We start from the raw sequence: 20,650 nt of genomic DNA on the forward strand, positions 1-20,650 counted from the left end.
AGTCCAGGGAGGTAGGTATATATTTAGTGTCACAACCCCTGGTATGCCCAATTATGGGAGGAAGCTAACTGCTTCCATTCTCTGTCCATCGGCTCGTCTCTGATTTATTTATCAGCACAAATACAACACAAAATGTAACAAAGGCAACAGTAAAATATTGGGCTTTCTGTCTGGATGGTCTCTTGTGACAACCCTTTTCCAATACTTTTTAGCCTTCTCACAAATCCACCATACATGCTTATATGTTCTGTGTGTTGAGTCACATTTTCAATATTTTGGGGAGATTTCTGCTGAGATTTTTGCTAGCCTTACTGGTGCCAGGTACCAGGCAGATGACTATTCTATTCTATCTTCCAAGATTCTTTGAATGCTCATTAAAAGATGGAAGGAACAGACTGGAAATGATGTCCAACAATGATCCCCCCCCCATTTTTCCTTCTCCCCCTTTCAGTTTTCTGTGGAATTTAAGTTGAAGTCATTAATGATAGCATCCCCAGGACTCATGGATTTGACTCCCCCTTCAGGTTGGGGAGGGAAAGATAATTTAGGCAATCAGAAATTTTAAACTTTATTGTTTTTGAAACTTGGAAATTTTAAGATGGGTGAACTTCAACTCCCAGAATTCCACATATCTGGTCTTAATTATGAGACTTCAAAATGATGCCCCCTACATTGTGGTGTTATCATCCAATGATGTGTGGTAGACAATTTTGTTATATCTTCTGTGACATTCTTATGCATTCAGTGTTGTGTCCAACTCCCACCTCCACTTCATTCATCGACAAGCTCAGAGTGTCAACTCATGAAGTTGTGTCTTTCTTAGTCACTGAGCCACCACGGATAGGCTAACATTCAAGATAAAGGACAAAGAAAACACTTTAACTTGGGATTCGTTTTACCAATGATTAGACAACAAAGGTAGAAATTAGAAATTGGAAGAATATTATTAAAGATAGGTAAAGAATGCTATTTCTGTTGTTACTATATATTGGTAAATTGACTCAGAGAATATACTGCTTATAAAGCATTTATTTATGTTAAAGAAAAATGTATAAATTATGTGTGTGTGTGTGTGTGTGTGTATACGTACGTACGTACATACACACACACACACACACACACACAGATAAAATTTGAAAAGAATGTGCTGTCTTTTCTTCTTCAAAACAGTCACGGTGCCACTAATCCCCAAAGTAATATAGTTACTCAATAAATTATTATAGTTCATGCGGTGGAATAAGACAGAGATATTCTTATCATCAAAAATGAACTATATTTTAGTGAGGGGAATGCATATTTAATTATTCATATATTAACTGCAGCTAGAATAGTATTGGCACAAAACTGGAAAAGCAAAGAGATCCCCTTAGGTGAGAATTTGATTAGGAAAATATTAGAATGTGCAGAAATGAATAGACTAATGCTTGCAATCAAGAAGAAAGAACAAACTGAATACTATATGACATGGAAATTATTTTATCAACGGTTCGATAATAAAAACAGAAGTTAGAAACAGGGAAACTAAAGGAAAAGATCAGTGAAATAAAGAAGATATGGTAAGAGAGGGAAATAAATATGATGATTATGTTTAATATTATCATTTCAATATTACAGAATTGATGTTAATATAATGGACATTGTATAAACTCAGATTGTTATGCTAAAAAGATACTTGTACCCAGATGACACTCTCTTCAATTGAAGATGGAATGTGTGTGTGTGTGTGTGTGTGTGTGTGTGTGTGTGTGTGTGTCTGTGTCTGTGTCTGTGTCTGTGTCTGTGTGTGAATGAACTATATTTAAAATCAATGATTCCAGGTAGGTGACTAACGACCATGCAATAGGTTACAAGTATTATGCCTGACATCAAGGGAGCTCCAACCTTGGCAACTTTAAGATTAGAATAGAGTAGAGCAGAGCAGAGCAGAGCAGAATAAAATAGAATAGAAAAGAATAGAATAGAATAGAATAGAACAGAACAGAACAGAACAGAACAGAACAGAACAGAACAGATTAGAATAGAATTCTTTATTGGCCAAGTGTGATTGGACACACAAGAAATTTGTCTTTGGTGCGTATGCTCTCAGTGTACATAAAAGAAAAAATGCATTCGTCAACAATCATAAGAATGGTGGACTTCAACTCCCATGCTGACTGAGAAACTCTGGGAGTTGAGGTCCACAAGTCTTAAAATTGCCAAGGCATTGCTAGACCACAGAAGCTTCCCAACAATCCTTTTGCCATGGGGTCATCACAAAATTGCACATTAAGATAACAAAAGCATCCATTGGCAAACTCGCCAGGTTACACACTGCCTTCCCCATCTTTGTTATGGTAGGTTTGTTACAGGATGCCTGCACAATAGCTTTGAAGATGATTCTAAAGTGCCACACCTTCTTGCTTCCCATAGGACAACAAAGTCATTTTGCATCACTTCTCAACAAAAGCTTATGCTATGAGATGTGGAGGACCTAGAGTCTTTCTCTCCAAAAGTTTCCTTACTGCATCCTTGACTTCATTGTTCCTAATGGTGTAAATGAAAGGATTCAGGGCTGGGGCAACCATGGTGTACAGTATGGAGACAGGCTTCGTCATACTAAAAGAAGAGTTCTTGACGTTGGGTCTTAAATAGACAAAAAAGACAGACCCGTACAAAATGCAGACCACAACCAGGTGAGAAGCACAGGTAGAGAAAGCCCTCTGCTGTTTGGTGTTTGAAGGCATTCGGAGAATGGTGCAAATGATGAAGAGGTAAGAAACGAGAGTGAAAACCAGGGAGGACATAATCACGATCACTGTCAGTAGGAAGCCCAGGGCTTCGATCACCCATGTGTCTCCTCCAGAAATCTTCAACAAAGGTCCCTCATCACAATAGAAATGATTGATAACGTTGGACGTGCAGTAGGGCAGGTTGGCAGTCAATACCTCCTGATAAAGAATGGAGAAAAAGCCACCACACCAGGCTCCCATGGCTAGCTTAAAGCAAACTCCAGAAGTCATGATAGTGGAGTATCTCAAAGGATGGCAGATGGCTAAATATCGGTCCAAAGATATCAAGGTGATGATGAAAAATTCTGTCATGCCAAAGAAGAAGTAAAAGAACAGCTGCGTTACACAGCAGTTGAAACAGATGGAATTCTTCGCCGAGACATAATTGACCAGCAGTTTAGGAATAAAGGCGGTGGTGTGTCCTATGTCAATGCAAGAAAGGTTGCTAAGGAAGAAATACATCGGCTTCTGGAGATGGGGGTCCATAATTACCATCACAATGATGAGCCCATTGCCCATCAGACACAGGAGGTAGAGCAGAAAGATACCAGCGTACATCACACTTTCCATTCCCCAAACTCTTGGCAAACCAACCAGAATAAATTCAGTTGCTCTGGTACAATTGGTCAAATTCATATTCCCCTCCTGCTACAAAAAAGAGAACAGTTTTATGGATGGCATTTAGATCCTAAAAAACTGGCCTCTATGTATCCGAATTTACAACCTAAATGCTAGAGATGTGATTGTGCTAATAATGCTACTTACTTACTCTTACTTGGTAAGAGCTGAGGTGGCGCAGTGGTTAAATGCAGCACTGCAGGCTACTGCTAGATCAGCAGTTCAGCGGTTCAAATCTCATCGGCTCAGGGTTGACTCAGCCTTCCATCCTTCCGAGGTGGGTAAAATGAGGACCCAGATTGTTGGGGGCAATATGCTGACTCTCTGTAAACCGCTTAGAGAGGGCTGAAAGCCCTATGAAGCGGTATATAAGTCTACTGCTATTGCTATTGCTATTACTTTCATGAATGGTGGACTTGTAAAAAGGTTAAAGCATTTTGGATAAAAATATGGTGGATTGTGCAAAATGTTCTTAAAAAAAGGATAAAGTTTACCCCTCAGTTATTTTTGTTAGGTATAATTACTGATTGTACAGTTATAGAGACTAACCTGATTTTGCATTTAATAACCGCAGCAAGACTGCTGGTGGTGCGATACTGGAAGAAGGAAGATTTGCTTACTATTCAAGAATGGACATTAAAAGTAACAAACTTAGCAGAGATGGCTAAAATATCAGCATATCTCAAGGACCATTCCAATGAGAGATATCAATTGGAGTGGAGAAGATGGATTGACTATACTCAAAATAAATTTGGGACTAAGAAATTCCAGATAGTTTATGACTGAAGAAACAAGAAATGACATAATCTGTTTAGAACTAGCCTAGCAAAGAGGAGTTAAAGCTCAATTGAAAGAGGATATTAACTTTTTTTTAAAGTTTATTTTAGAATATTTTTGTTAAAGATTTATACCCTGTATTGGTTCTGGGAAGCCGGTTGGGGGAGGTTGGGGGGGGGGTTGGGGGGGAGGGTAGGGGGAGGGAAGTAAACATCTGTAAAAGTTTTTTTTTCAAAATTTTCAATTTTGAACAGTTGAAATCTTGCTTGAATCGAGATTTATGCATTTACTGTTGTGTCAAAATGTATTCTCTATTCCTAAGAATATATATATTTTTGTACACTACTACTGTGAACGCCGCACGGAGTGGAACACAAGGCTGGGTTTTTCACATCGTGCTAGCTAAAGTTGTTCACGGTATACATGTCTTATTGAACTAGGGTAATTAAATGAAGCCTTTGAACATAAACATTTGAAAATCTGTTATGATGCCTTAAATCCCATCCTTGGAATTGCACAATACTTGAAAGCCACAGCTAAAGGGCCATGATTAGATTTAGTCTGATGTCTAACATTTGCCACTTTTGGAAAACCGGTGGCCACTTCTGGATTCTCAAACATTTTTGGAAGCGGTGGTCTAGTTATGAAGTATTCTGATACAAATCAAAACTTAATTCTCTGCAACATTTTTTTCTCTTCGTAGATGGTTTGCCTGTATCCCTAGAAATGAACGTTAATAAGATAATTTAGAAAATGGAGATATGAGTACATGAAGGGCTACTGAAATATATATAAAAAACTAAGGAATAGCTTGCCTTCAGAAGTTGTGGTTGCTTCATCACTGGAGGCTTTCCAAAAGAGATTGGACAACCATTTGTCCGAAATGGTATAGGGTCTCCTTCTTGGGCAGGGGGTTAGATTAGAAGACCTCCCTTCTGTCAGAGTGTGCACAGTGTGACTATATGTGAATAATATGTGAATCGTTTTATCTACAAAGAATATATACATATACTTCTTCAGTCAGACCTCAAGCATAACAGCAATCAGCAACTACAGCACGGAAGCAGAGACAGAGAGACAGAGAGACAGAGAGAGACAGAGAGAGACAGAGGAGAGACAGAGAGAGACAGAGAGGGAGACAGAGAGAGACAGAGACAGAGAGAGAGACAGAGTGGAGAGAGAGAGAGAGAGAGAGAGACAGAGACAGAGACAGAGACAGAGACAGAGACAGAGACAGAGACAGAGAGACAGAGAGAGAGAGTGAGAGAGAGACACAGAGAGAGAGAGATGCCCCAACTGGACTTCTTATTTTACAGGCTCTTAAAGTGATATCAGCCCACAAACCTTGCTGACTCATTCCTAGCATTACATCCTCTTGGCAGCTGGTCAACTCTTAAATCATTACCCTGACACCTTCCAATTCTATATTTTATGTTCTATGTTCCAGATTTTTTTTTCTATACGGGAGGTGGATGTCATATGTATATGTTAGGATGACATAGTATCTATTGCAGTGAAATTCTCATGCTCCCACTCTATAAAAGGTGGATCCAGGGATCTCTATAGATTTATCTTGGTTTGTTCTTCTTTCATTACCTTGTCTTCTCCAAGTGCCTTTCAATCCATTTCCTCTATCCATTCAACAAGTCAGTGTTTTAAAGAACCATATAAAATACCGCATTGTATGCTGGACAAAGATGGTAGACCTCTTGAAAAATATTTCCCTTAACATCCAAAGAAAATGCAGCAGTTTGCATCATAGAAAGTTTATTTACTTGTTCTCTATAGAAACTCAGTCCTTAAGGATACTTGCTTTTAATTTCTCATGAGTATCCATGCAGAATATATTCAAGGCTGACATCATTTGAATCAAACCTCAAGTGCCATCCCAAGTTAGAGAGTTCCCTGGAGGTCTCTTGGAAGCAACCCAACAAAGACAAACTATGTAACTCTTATAGTTCGTCTAATTCCAATTCCTCTCCCACTGCAAAGAGAGTGTGTGTAAAACTTTCAACTTCTGCACTTAATGTTCTTCGGAAAGTTAAGATCCTGCCTCTAGAGATATTTCTCAGTTCCCATGAGATTCTGCTCAGAAGAGATGATTTTGAATCAGCATGAATGAGACCTGCTTTTTTTTGTGGACCAAATTCCAAAATTCCTAGAAATAGAGACATCTGTATATTATTAAGCCTTCAGCATGAATGAGGCCTGCTTTTTTGTGGACCAAATTCCAAGATTCCTAGAAATGGAGACATCTGTATATTCTGAAGTCTTCAACGTCGTTTTGAGTGCTAGGTGAAACCAGGATTAATGGCAGTAACTGTGGGAGGGATCTTGGAGCCTTAGTCAGTGGTGGGATTCAAATAACATAAGAACCGGTTCTCTGCCCTAATGACCAGCTGGGTAGGCGGGACTCGGTGCGATGAGATGATGGGGAGGCATCTCCAGTTTGGGATGGTGCCTGATTGGATGGTGTTATGTGATGGACATTGGGTGCTGGGTAGGGTCTTGGATTTTTGTATGGGTGGGGAAAACCTGGAAACGTTCAGATTCGGGTTTTCCCTGATGTGCCAATAGGACATCTCTAATAAAATGGAACTTTGAGGAAACTCAAGACTCGGAGTCTTCTTTCATTGGGGGTGTTACTTGGGACCCTGACAATCATGATACAGCGTCAACTCCTTATGATAAACCTAATCTCTCAACCGGTCTGAAATGACCATTGACCTTCAATCTTCATCACGGATGTGGAAAAAGCAAATTTATCTTCCACATAGATTTTTACTTAGATAATGTTGTATCTTTGAATTGATGGGCTAGATCAGTGATGACTAAGCTTTTCGCGCATGCAACCCCCCCAGGTGCACCTCACCCCCAATGCATGCACACATGACCCCCACATCAGTGATGGGTTCCAGATCCCATTTCAACCATATTGGAAGACTTTAAGCTGAAGACTTATAAGGCCAGTAAGGAGCTTAGGCGAGCGGGTGGGGTCTCCATAGCACCGTACTGTACCGGTATCCGGTGCTCCGGGCAGGCTCCGGTACGCCTGTATCGGGGCATACCACCTGCAACCCACCACTGCCTCACATGCACCCCACCCCACACATGCACCCCCACATGCACACCTGACCCCTCCACTCCCCCCGCTCATGTACCCTGCCTGCTCCTTGCCCATTTTTGGCTTCCAGGTTAGTGTAGGAGGATTTATAGGTCCAAACTGGGGCATGCCTCCCACCTGCGCTGTTTTTGGCCTGGAAGGCCTCCTGCCCCAACCTCGAAGCCAAATCTGGGCATGGGGGCACTGTGCCAGGCCAACCCCAAAATGCAGTGCAAGTCCCTTCCCCGTGTTTGCGCCCTCCTCCCCCCCAATGCATGCGCTGCAAAGACCCAAAGACCAGCTGGATGGCAGAGGCATGCACAAATGCGTGAAGGAGCTAGGCTGTTGTGATGTCTGGCATGCCCACAGAGATGGCTGTGCGTGCCACCTGCAGCACATGTGCCATGGGTTCGCCATCACCAGGCTACATCAAAATTATGTATTCATTTTTCCTGATGTATATTAAAAGCAAGGAATATTCAGCAAACCCTTTATAAAAAGGTGTATCTATGATATGAACACAGTTTATAAATATTGTTTGTTTATTTATTTATTGTATTCAAATTGCTGCCTATTCGCCCATGGCAACTCAAGGCGGCTTACAGAATGTAAAACCACGTTTGAAAAAATAAAAAAAAACTAACAGGATGAATCCAATAAATTACTACAGTACAGTATAACAAAATCAACCCCCACCTCCCAGCAGATCACACTAGCCATTTAATGGGCTCCCTCCCCAGGCCCACTGGCAGAACCAGGTCATCAGCACCTTCTGGAAGAGTATTAGAGTGGGGGGCATTCTAATCTCTGGGGGAATGATCAGGGGTGAAATTCATCAGGTCCCGGCAGGTTCTCGAGAACCGGTAGCGGAAATTTTGAGCAGTTTGGAGAACCAGCAAATACCACCACTGGCTGGCCCCAGAGTGGGGTGGGAATGGAGATTTTGCAGTATCCATCCCCTGGAGTGGGGTGGGAATGGAGATTTTGCAGTATCCTTCCCTTTGAGTTGAGTGCGAATGGAACTTTTGCCGTATCCTTTCCCCAGCAGTGGGGAGAGAATGGAGATTTTGCAGTATCCTTCCCTCTGGAGTGGGGAGGGAATGGGGATTTTGCAGGGTCCTTCCCCTGGAGTGGGGAGGGAATGGAGCTTTTGCATCATCCTTCCACTGGAGTGGGGAGGGAATGGAGATTTTTCAGTATCCTTCCCCTGAAGTGGGGAGGGAATGGGGATTTTGCAGTGTCCTTCCCCTGGAGTGGGGAGGGAATGGAGCTTTTGCAGTGTCCTTCCACTGGAGTGGGGAGGGAATGGAGCTTTTGCATCATCCTTCCACTGGAGTGGGGAGGGAATGGAGATTTTTCAGTATCCTTCCCCTGAAGTGGGAAGGGAATGGAGATTTTGCCGTGTTCTTCCCCTGGAGTGGGGAGGGAATGGAGATTTTGCCGTGTTCTTCCCCTGGAGTGGGGAGGGAATGGAGATTTTGCCGTGTTCTTCCCCTTCCATGCCCATCAAGTCACTCCCACAGAAACTGTAATGAAAAAAACATTTCACCATTGAGAATAATGTTCCAAATATCCATTATTTTAGAGAACTTCTTTCCAGAAATGATAGGTTGAGCAGATATTAGAATTGAGGAAAGCTTTATATTCCTAATCTGTACAATCTAGAAAACAGGATTTGAAATATATACCAAAAAAGGAGAAAACATAAACCAAAATGGCGGGGGGAAGGGGGAATTCCTATTAGTGTACACAGCTCTGATTCTCAAGAAAGAAGGATTTGAAAAATGGAATTATCTAAGTTGTTGGGAGGACATCAGTTTGAGGAAGGTTAACAGAACTGTGAAGACGAGAAGAGGAAGAAGGCACCCATCAGATCTAACTGCTTATGAACGTATGATAGCAAAAAAAGGATGCAGGCAGAAGCTTTGTAACAAGTATATGCAGTCAGGCCCCTCCAATTCCAATGAATTGCTCTCACAAATATGGATGAAACCTATGGTGCAGTGGTGAAATTCACATTTTTTTTTACTACCGGTTCTTTGGCTTGGTGGTGGGGTATTTATTCCCTTTGAAATACAAGTAGTAAGTAGTAAGCTACTTACCTTCTATAAGTAGCTCTTTTATTGTTTTGTGTATTTATTTTAATCTTATTTAAGTAGTAAGTGCACAAAATAATAAATTTCCCTTTTTTATCTTCTTTTTGTAGATCATCCATTGGGGCAAAGAATTCAGTGACATCGTTTTGGCCACTCCCATCCGGTCACATGACTGCCAAGACTCTCCCACCCGGTCACATGACTGCCAAGACTCTCCCACCTGGTCACATGGCTGACAAGCCTCTCCCACTCAGTCACATGGCCAGCAAGCCACACCCACCTGGTCACATAGCCGGCAAGCCACTCCCACCCAGTCACATGGCTGGCAAGCCACTCCCACAAAGGAGGCCACACCCACAGAGTAGGTTCCAATTTTTTTTGAAACCCACCATTGATATGATAGCAAAAAATGATGCAGGCAGAAGCTTTGTAACAAGGACATGCAGTCAGGCCCCTCCAATTCCAATGAACTGCTCTCCCAAACATGGATGAAACCTATGGTGCAGTGCTGAAGTTCACATTTTTTTACTACCGGTTCTGTGGGCATGGCTTGGTGGTGGGGTCCTGTGACTGAGTGGGTGTGGCCAACTCAATGTCACCCAGGGCCACCTCCACTCAGTCACATGCCTCTACCACCACCAAGCCACGCCCACCGACCCTTGCTGCTCCCTTTATGGTCCCCTCCCCCCCCCGGGACTATCTTAAAGGGACAGGCTGCAGCAGCTCTGCTGTGAACAGAGGAAGAAGCATTCGGATTGGGTGGGCGGGTCGAGCAGCCAGAAGAGGTGAGCGGCGACAGGCCAACTAGGTGCATGTGGGTGGGACCACCAGGGATTTTCGCCACTGGTTCGGAGTTACTCATGCCAATCGTCCCTGCCGGTTCAGGCGAGGATTTCACCCCTGCTATGGTGTTAACTATATGACCCCCCCCCATTTTACCTCAAAAGGTCCATTTCTTGGCAAACAATTGCTTACAAACAATGTCCTACTAATTGACTTTCTTTAGAATATGTTCTAAAGATATAAAGATATGGCAGATTGATTGAGACTGGGGAAAGGGAAAAAATGCCAGCGAATGGCTGTGTTTTTGAAATCTTAACTAAATGAAAATGGTGGTATGGTGATAGTAAAATATATAAATTTTTAACATATACAATTTAAACTGAATGGAATATATGTGATTGTGGAAAGAACGCACGAAATGTACTTGTGACCAATGGATACGCTTTCTACAAGATGTAATCTGAAAGATGATTCTTTTCTTTTTGTGTTTTTTCTGTAATAAAACTAATAATGTTTTTTTTTTTTAAAAAAAAGGTCCATTTCTTTCTGGAACCTTCCAATATAGCAGAAGATGAAGCTGTTCTTCTAACGTGAGTGACGGAGACAATTGAATAGATCAGTGGTTCTGAATCTTTTCTTCACTGCGAAGCCCTTTTAAATATTTTTTGTGGCCCATGAACCAGGGCTATGGACCACCAAGACTTAAGATGTAAATCATAAGACTTCTTCAAGTCTTCACGGACCTCCCTGTGATGGCATCACAGTGCTCTGGGATCTGTGGACCACACGTTGAAAACCTCTGGGATAGATCATAAGGTTTCTTTTTGTGCCTGGTGATAATCTTCTGATGCTGAAGTCCTAATCATTAGAATAGAATAACAGAGTTGGAAGGGACCTTGGAGGTTTTCTAGTACAACCCCCTTTTTCGGCAGGAAACCCTACATCCACTTCAGACAAATAGATATCCAACATCTTCTTGAAAACTTCCAGTGTTGGAGCATTCACAACTTTGGGAGGTAAGTTGTTCCACTGATTAATTGTTACTTAATGAGCAGTGCTAATTAGGCTCATCTCTTGAATATTGGCAATAAGAAAAAAAGTCCTACTCTTATATACCAAGCTCTTTTCTCTCAATCCGGTGAACATCATTCAATAAAATATAATTTGAAAAAATAGGCTGTCATTTCTTCATCAAAATGGTCATGACTCCACCCTTCGCCATGTTAAGTAATCCAGAGACTAAATGAATATTGTAGCAGAGGTGGGTTCCTACCAGTTCGCACGTATTCGGTAGAACCGGTTTGTCAAATCTACCGAACCGGTTAGAAGAGGTTCCACCAATGGACCCGGAAAGCAGGCCACACCTACAGAAGAAGTTCCAAACTTTTTTGAAACCCACCACTGGTGCTTGGATATGATTATTCTACACTATCATGCTCATATTTATAAAACTCAGTGCCTCTGTGAAAGATAAGGATGACTACTGCATTTGTGGTGCAATCAGAACATTGCGTGTTTTGAAGTTGTTTTAATGCAAACCAAAGATACCTTTTAAAAAACAAGTTTACATCATATTCTTATGCATGCCAGTGCTGTGTGTGAGGTAATTTAAGGTGGTTCTGACAAGTGTCGTCGGCATCTTCATATCCGGTCACATGGCGGCAAGCCGCTCCCATCTGGTCACATGGGCGGCAAGCCACTCCCACAAAGGAGGTCACACCCACATAGATTCGAACAATTTTTGAAACCCACCACTGTATTGTAGCTTATACAGAGGTACCTCTTTAATCAAGAATGAAGTATATTCAAAATCTTTGATTCACAGTGGGTGGCTGATGACTATGCAATAACTTTTTATGCCTTACAGTAATAGATCACAAATGAAAACAAACATAAAGCCCCAGATCTCACTGTAACAGCATTGCCAAAAAGCCATTTAGAGTTGTTAACCCAATTTTGTGAAGCGTCTTCTCCGGTAACATTGTACTGCTAACTAGGACATACAAAACCTTTGCCAGACCAATTCTCGAATACAGCTCATCTGCCTGGAATCCACATTGTATATCATAGATTAATACAATCAAACAAGTCCAGAGGTATTTCACGGGAAGAGTCCTCCACTCCTCTGCTCACAAAAGAATACCTTATGCCACCAAGCTTGAAATTTTGGGCTTGGACAACCTAGAACTATGCTGATGAAGGTCTGACCTAAGCATAGTACACAAAATTATCTGCTACAATGCCCTACCTGTCAATGACTACTTCAGCTTCAACTGCAATAATTCACAGGCAAACAATAGATACAAACTCAAGGTAAACCACTCCAAACTCAATTGGAGAAAATACGATTTCAGAAACAGACTGGTCAATGCCTGGAAGGTACTACCTGGCTCTGTTGTTACATCCTCCAACCCACAAACCTTTAACCGTAAACTGTCTACTGTGTACCTCACTCCTTTCCTAAGAAGTCTGTAGGGGGTATGCATAAGCTCACCAGAGTGCCTGCCATCCCTGTCCCATTGTCCCCATTTATTCGTACCCATTTCCTGTGTCCATGTTTATACATATGCTGGTTATCTCGCACATAGTTGACAAACTAACTAAATAAATAATAACTATATAAATATATAAATCACTAGAGGGCAGAACAAGAAACAATACTGTAGATGGAACCTAATCAAGGAGAGAAGCAACCTGGAACTACTGTAAGGAGATACTTCCTAAAAGTGAGGACAATTAACCAGTGGAACAGAAGTTGCCTTCAGAAGTTGTGGGTGCTTCATCACTGGAGGTTTTTAAGAAGAGACTGAGCAGCCACTTGTCTGAAATGGTATAGGGTCTCCTGCTTGAGCAGGGGGCTGGACTAGAAGACCTCCAAGGCCTCTTTCCAGCTCTATCAATATCTCATTGACATTGTGCAAGATTGCCCACAATGTGTGTTCTCTGGTTCCTTAGAAAACCTACATGAAGCAACCGCAGGTGATCTCCTGGATAGCTGAAATGGACATTCAGTTATGAGGCCACTGCCGTACCCCCTTTGATTTTTTCTATGTAATTTACATGGATTGTGGGTACATGTTTACCTCTCTTTTGTTGTGTTCTCATCATACACTAAATAATAAATAAATCACAGAAGCTTCCCATCAGTCCTTTTATCCTCTGATCATCACACAGTTACACATTAAGAAAAGAAAATTGATAACCTACTAAATTTATTTTTTCAACGGGCAAGTGGACTTCCTTTGTTTTTTTCTTTAAAGATTTGAAACCCAAAAGCTGAAGAATGTCTTCAAGGAAAAAGACAGAAATGCCCCTTGAAAAAGCATCTTTGGGACAACCAAGACCTGGACGACCCCCCCCCCTCCATAGATTGTCCATAGCCATTGGTAACCTACCAAATTTACCCTCTGTTTTTCTCCATCTTTATTAAGGTAGACTTATTGAGGTATTCATATCATCAAGAATGAACTATATTTTAGTAAGGGGAATACATATTTAATTATGCATATATTAACTGCAGCTAGATTTGCATTTGCATAAAATTGGAAAAGCAAAGAGATCCCTACAGAGGAGAATGTGATTAGGAAAATATTAGAATGTGCAGAAATGAATAGACTAATGCTTGCAATCAAGGAGAAAGAACAAACTGAATACTATATGACATGGAAATTATTTTATCAATGATTCGATAATAAAAACAGAAGTTAGAAACAGGGAAACCAAAGGAAAAGATCAGTGAAATAAAGAAGATATGGCAAGAGAGGGAAATAAATATGATGATTATGTTTAATATTATCATTTCAATATTACAGAATTAATGTTAATATAATGGATATTGTATAAACTCAGATTGTTATGCTACAAAGATACTTGTACCCAAATGACACTCTCTTCAATTGAAGATGGAATGTCTGTGTGTTTGTGTGTTTGTGTGTTTGTGTGTGTGTGTGTGTGTGTGTGTGTGAATGAATTATATTTAAAATCAAGGATTCCAGGTAGGTGATAGCAATCATGCAATAGGTTACAAGTGTTATGCCTGACATCAATGGGGCTCCAACTTTGGCAACTTTAAGAATAGAGTAGAGTAGAGTAGAGTAGAGTAGAGTAGAGTAGAGTAGAGTAGAGTAGAGTAGAGTAGAGTAGAGTAGAGTAGAGTAGAGTAGAGTAGAATAGAATAGAATAGAATAGAATAGAATAGAATAGAATAGAATTCTTTATTGGCCAAGTGTGATTGGACACACAAGGAATTTGTCTTTGGTGCATATACTTTCAGTGTACATAAAAGAAAAGATAGATTCGTCATGAATCATAAGAACGATGGACTTCAATTCCCATCAACTTCATGCTGACTAAGAATTTCTGGGAGTTGAGGTCCACAAGTCTTAAAGTTGCCAAGGCAGTGCTAGACCACAGAAGCTTCCCAACAATCCTTTTTGGCATCGGATCATCACAAAATTGCACGTTAAGATAAGAAAAAAAAAATCCATTAGCAAACCTGCCAGGTTACACACTGCCTTCCCCATCTTTGTTAAGGTAGGTTTGTTACAGGATTCCTGCAATATAGCCTTGGAGATGGATTCCAAAGCTGTATGAGTAATTTTCACTTGTCAACAAATTCTATGCCATGATATTTGGGAGACCCGGAGTCTTCCTTTCTAAAGCTTTCCTCACTGCCTCCTTGACTTCATTGTTCCTAATGGTGTAAATGAAAGGATTGAGCACTGGGGCGACCATGGTGTACAGTATGGAGACTGACTTCAACCTACTGAAGGAAGAATTCTTGACAGTAGGTCTTAAATAGACGAAAAAGACCGACCCGTACAAAATGCAGACCACAACCAGATGGGAAGCACAGGTGGAGAAAGCTCTCTGCTGTCGGATGGTCGAAGGCATTCGGAGAATGGTGGAAATGATGAAGAGGTAAGAAACGAGAGTGAAAAGCAGGGAGGACATAATCACCACCACCGTCACTAGGAATCCAAGTACTTCGATGACTTGTATGTCTCCTCCTGCAATTTTCAGCACGGGTCCCACATCACAGTAGAAATGGTTAATGATGTTGGACGTACAGTAGGGTAGGTCTGCGATCATCACTATCTGATAAAGGATGGAGAAAAATCCTCCCAGCCAGGCCCCTATGGCTAGCTTAAGACAGACCTCAGAAGTCATGATTGTGCCATACCTCAGGGGGTAGCAGATAGCCAGGTACCTGTCCAAGGAGATCAAAGCCATGATAAAAAATTCAGTGACCCCAAAGAGGAAGTAGAAGTACAGCTGGGTTATGCAGCAGTAGAAACAGATGGAATTCTTCGCCGAGACATAATTGACCAGCAGTTTAGGAATAAAGGCAGTGGTGTGTCCAATGTCAATGCAAGAAAGGTTGCTAAGGAAGAAATACATGGGCTTCTGGAGATGGCGGTCCAAAATTACCATCACAATGATGAGCCCGTTGCCCATCAGACACAGGAGGTAGAGCAGAAAGATGCCCACATGCATCACACTTTCTACTCGCCCTACCCTTGGCAATCCAACCAGGATAAACTCTACTGCTCTTGTACAGTTGGTCAAATTCATGTTCTCCTATAAACAGAGAAAATGTCGAGGCTTCACTGAGTTAGTCTTTAGCTACATTTCTAAACACCATTTTTCATGTGTTACTATTGAGATTGTATCACACAACATATACTAGGATATTTAGCATAGCAAAGGCACCTGTACCATTGCCAAGACTTACTCTATTGGGATCCCGGGTCTTTCATTTAAAACATTATCAATCCTTCTAGCTTTTGCATCTTCTGTAGATGGGAAACATTGATGGGAAAAATACCGAGTATGATGGAAGGTGTCGAGAACATTAGGAGAACATTTGTAGATGGAAACTCATCTGAATACGCAGTGCAGATGTGCTGCTGAGAGAAAGAAAATGAAGAGGGGCGAATGGATAAGCAGTTAGTAACACATAAAAAATGGTGTTTAGATAGAACATTACGACATTCAACAAACAAGAAATGGGTTGAGATGTTGAAGAACAACAATGAAGAATGTCCCACCAAATCAAGTATAAGATTCATGGTTGGTAGGCATCAACATTGGTTATAGTTTGTAGGCATCAACAGTTGCATCCTAAGCTACATAAAGAACCCACATAATATATGTTCACATGTACATACCCAAGTATTCTTAGGAATAAGAAGACAAGCTCATTAACAGTGAGAGATTGATCTCCATTTCAAGATGAGACAAGAAAAGCATGCAATAGAAATTATATTTCAAAATAAATATCATTTTACAACTTCTCAATGGAGAGTTTATGTCCACAATCCAGAGAATCAAGTTTCAGTAGATTTCAAAGGAACGTTTTATTGACACATTTTTAAAAAAATGCTTTACCTAGTATTTTAAAGCCTTTTCTGCACATTACATCATAGACCTGAATAGTTATGGAGTGATTTTTTTCCTAGAAGCTTGGGAATAGCATCTCCAGAGGAATCCCTATCTTAATTTCCCAGGTGAATCCACACATGATGCTAGGAAGAGACTATTTTGAATCACTGTGGCATGATACAGTTAGGCTCAAATATTAACCTTTGTTCCACGATTGTTCGTCTTCTGTGTATAATTACCTCTGCACAGTCTTTCAGGGACACTAAAAATGTTTTTTTTAACTTCCACATAATTTTCCTATCCTATGAAATGTTAAGTCAATACAATAGCAGAGTTGGAAGGGACATTAGAGGTCTTCTAGTCCAACCCTCTGCCTAGGCAGGAAACCCTATACCGTTTCAGACAAATGGCTATCCAACATCTTCTTAAAGACTTCCAGTGTTGGGGCATTCACAACTTCTGGAGGCAACTTCTGTTCCACTGATTCATTGTTCTAACTGTTAGGAAATTTCTCCTCAGTTCTAAGTTGCTTCTCTCCTTGATTAGTTTCCACCCATTGCTTCTTGTTTTACACTCAGGTGCCTTTGAGAATAGTTTGACTCCCTTTTCCTTGTGGCAATCCCTGAGATATTGGAACACTGCTATCACGTCTCCCCTAGTCCTTCTTTTCATTAAACTAGACATACCCAGTTCCTGCAACAGTTCTTCATATGTTTTAGCCTCCAATCCCCTAATCATCTTTGTTGCTCTTCTCCGCACTCTTTCTAGAGTCTCCACATCTTTTCTACATCGTGGAGACCAAAACTGAATGCCGTATTCCAAGTGTGGCCTTACCAAGACATTATAAAGTGGTATTAACACTTCACGTGATTTTGATTCTATCCCTCTGTTTATGTAGCCTAGAACTGTGTTGGCTTTTTTGGCAGCTGCTGCACATGGCTGGCTCCTATTTAAATGGTTGTCCACTAAGACTTTCTTTCCTATTTATCCTTTGTGATATTTGTGGTCTAATCCCAAGAAAGACAAACAGGGGGAAATAGAAAATGTTATTTGATCATTAGGAAATTCTTATCTCCATAGTCTTGCAAAGAAGGCTTTCATTTCTTTTAGGTCCATGTATTGTGAGTTTTCCATTCAGCACTGGGATTCATCTTTCCATTTTTAACCCCTATAGACACTAAAATGACTCCAACTCACATTTCATATGAAGAACGTCTTTCTCTCTCTCTGTCCCTCTGTCTCTTTCTCTCTTATATATCCTCCAAGATCCTTCTCCATTCACCTGGCCAATAACACATTGTTCTTTCGAAAATCGCATTCAGTGCTGGGATCCTTCCTTCAACCTGTTTTCTTATGTCTACTTTAAAACACAGGGTGGCAAGCTTGAGACAACCTGAGTCTTACACATGACCTTCTGTAGCAGATATGGTCTCTGAACTATTGAGATAACATGAGTCTCACCAGGAGACACATGTGACCTTCTCTAGCTCTCTGAGACATATCCTGTGGTTTGTCTTCCTTTTACCATCAAATGTACATGTTAGAAGACAATTCCTTTGCGAAAGGAAAGAACGTGTAGTCTCTAAGTGTCTGTCGCAGCAAAGTTGACAGCAAACATCTGAAGGTGATATACCCATTTGAAGTTCTCCAAAGATTATTTTGAGAGGGTTTCGTACCCAAATTCTTAATTTGAAAAAAAATGTGGGTATTCTTCTTCTTCATCGTCATCGTCTCCCTTCTAAGTATGTATTTATCTCTAACAATGGTTGAGTATAGGTTTTGGTTGGGCATCTCTTCAATTCTATAGGTTCCTTCAAATCAAGTCGATCCACTGGAAGTTTTCCAAGAAGTTGCAGTAAATTATCTCCTGGAAATTATAAGAACTGAAGTATTCAGATCGAACGAACGAAATCCCTGTGTGTATCTGTTCATTTGTGCGTTCTGTGTGTTTGATGATGGGCATGATGGAAAGAATGTAAAAGTGGAAAGGATTTTTCACAGGGTAGCCCTCATAATTAGAACTGATGGTTGAAAATAGCAATCAAGTTTATTTTATTTATTTATTTATTTATTTATTTATTTATTTATTTATTTATTTATTTATTTATTTGTCAACATGTACAAGGTAACAGGTATAGATAAGGCACATTTGCACATGAGATTGGTGCAAATAGATAAATAACTATAACATGGTCATGAACACATAAAATGAGTACATATCAATTAGGACAGTAGGACATGGACAGTAGGCATTCTGTGTGTTTATGCATGCCCCCTTAGAGACCTCTTAGGAAATGTGTGAGGTCCACGGTGGACAGTTTAAGGTTAAAAATATGGGGGTTTGAGAAACTAACAACAGAATCAGGTGGAGTGTTCCAGGCATTGACCAGTCCGTTTCTGAAGTCGTATTTTCTGCAATCGAGTTTGGAGTGGATTACTTTGAGTTTGTATCTATTGTTTGTCTGTGTATTATTGCGGTTGAAGGTGAAGTAGTTGTTTACAGGTAGGACGTTATAACAGATAATTTTGTGTACTGTGCTTAGGTCAGAACATAGGTCGCTTACGTCGAGGTTGTCCAGGCCTAAAATTTCAAGCCTGGTGGCATAAGGTATTCTATTGCGAGCAGAGGAGCTAAGTACTCTTCTTGTGAAATATCTCTGGACCTTCTCTATTGTATTAATGTCCGATATAGTGTGGATTCCTGGCAGGTGAGCAGTATTCAAGGATTGGCCTAGCAAAGGTTTTGGATGCCCCAGTAAGCAGCACAAGGTTCCATCTGGAAAGAGGGAGGAGACCTACTTGTCCACCTCTCCACCTCACCTCTTGAATTTTCTATTATTTTCTGTCCAGGAGGAATTACAGGACAGTCGGTGAAGCAAACAACTGACATTGTGACTGTTACTGAGGGACAACCTGTTTATCTCCATTGTTCTTATGAAGCAGTGTTTAGTGGCACATATGTCCTATTCTGGTATGTTCAGTCTCCTGGTCAGCCTCCAAAATACCTTTTGGATTCACGTTGGAGAATAGCTGAAGGATTTCAAGCTACTGAAAACAGAAAAAAGGGAACCTTCAACCTGCAGAAACCAGCCATCCAATTGAAAGACTCTGCTGTCTACTTTTGTGCCTTGAGAGACACAGTGAGACAAAGTAGAGGAGAAGACAATGAAAAGCCACAAAGGCAGGAGGGGGAAGCAGTGAAAGTGAGCTGAGAAATGAAAAATCCAATAGTCACTTTGAGATGAAGGTCCATGAACATAGTAGGACGTAATCCAGAACAACATTGAAATGGAAGTGAGGGGTAGGAAATTGGAATATTTCTGGTCACTCATTGTCTGATGGCAGGAAGAAGGACCACCTGGGAAAATATGGGATAATGGTTATGTAGGCATTTGAAACCACTTATCTCCACAGTCCTGCAAAGAAGGTTTCATGTTCTTTAGGTTCATCCATTCAACACTAACATTCATCTTTCATTTTTTTAGCCCCATCAGACTAAAAAATGATTCCAACTCATATTTCATATGATGACCATCGTTCTCTCTCTCTCTCTCTCTCTCTCTCTCTCTCTCTCTCTCCTCTCTCTCTCTCTCTCTCTCTCTCTCTCTCTCTCTCTCTCTCTCACTCTCTCTCTCTCTCTCTCTCTCTCTCGTTCTCTCCTATTTATCCTAAAAGTTCCTTCTCGGTTCACCTGGCCAATAATACATTTCAAAAATCATCTTCAACACTGGGATCCTTTCTTCAACCAAATTGTTTTCTTAAACCTACTTTAAAACACAGGGTGGCAACCTCGAGATAGCTTGAGTCTTACCCGGAGAGACACATGACCTTCTCTAGCTCTCTGAACCATATCCTGTGGTTTGTCTTCCTTTTACCACCAAATTTACATTTTAGAAGACAATCCCTTTGTGAACAGAAAGAATACGTAGCCTCTAAGTCTCTGCTGCAGCAAAGTTGACAGCAAACATCTGAAGGTGACCATACCCATTTGAAGTTCTCCAAAGACTATGTGGCGATTTTTCTTCTTCTTCATAGTAATCATTGTCTCACTTCTAAGTATGTATTTATTCCTAACAAAGGTTGAGTATAGGTTTTGGTTGGGCATGTCTTTAGTTCTATAG

General features: G+C 40.8%; 2 protein-coding genes across 2 annotated transcripts; both read right to left on the reverse strand.

Annotated features, from left to right (window-relative positions):
- Nucleotides 1–2,447: 2,447 nt before the first annotated feature.
- LOC148046687 (olfactory receptor 6X1-like) lies at nt 2,448–3,404 on the reverse strand. Its single transcript, XM_087714888.1, has one exon. The coding sequence runs from the start codon at nt 3,402–3,404 to the stop codon at nt 2,448–2,450; it is 957 nt and encodes a 318-aa protein (XP_087571014.1).
- An 11,186-nt stretch (nt 3,405–14,590) lies between these two features.
- LOC148046688 (olfactory receptor 6X1-like) lies at nt 14,591–15,719 on the reverse strand. Its single transcript, XM_087714198.1, has one exon. It carries the CDS (start codon nt 15,717–15,719, stop codon nt 14,763–14,765), a length of 957 nt encoding a protein of 318 aa, XP_087570324.1. The 3' UTR covers nt 14,591–14,762.
- Between the last annotated feature and the right edge of the window lie 4,931 nt (nt 15,720–20,650).

This window comes from Thamnophis sirtalis, unplaced genomic scaffold, assembly GCF_051295495.1.
Source record: "Thamnophis sirtalis isolate CommonGarterSnake01/CBP01778 unplaced genomic scaffold, rThaSir2_p1.2 scaffold_4, whole genome shotgun sequence".
Lineage (NCBI taxonomy): Eukaryota > Metazoa > Chordata > Lepidosauria > Squamata > Natricidae > Thamnophis > Thamnophis sirtalis.

Coding starts and splice junctions, on each gene's coding strand:
- LOC148046687 (XM_087714888.1), bottom strand. CDS start 3,404: ATGAATTTGACCAATTGTACCAGAGCAACTGAATTTATTCTGGTTGGT.
- LOC148046688 (XM_087714198.1), bottom strand. CDS start 15,719: ATGAATTTGACCAACTGTACAAGAGCAGTAGAGTTTATCCTGGTTGGA.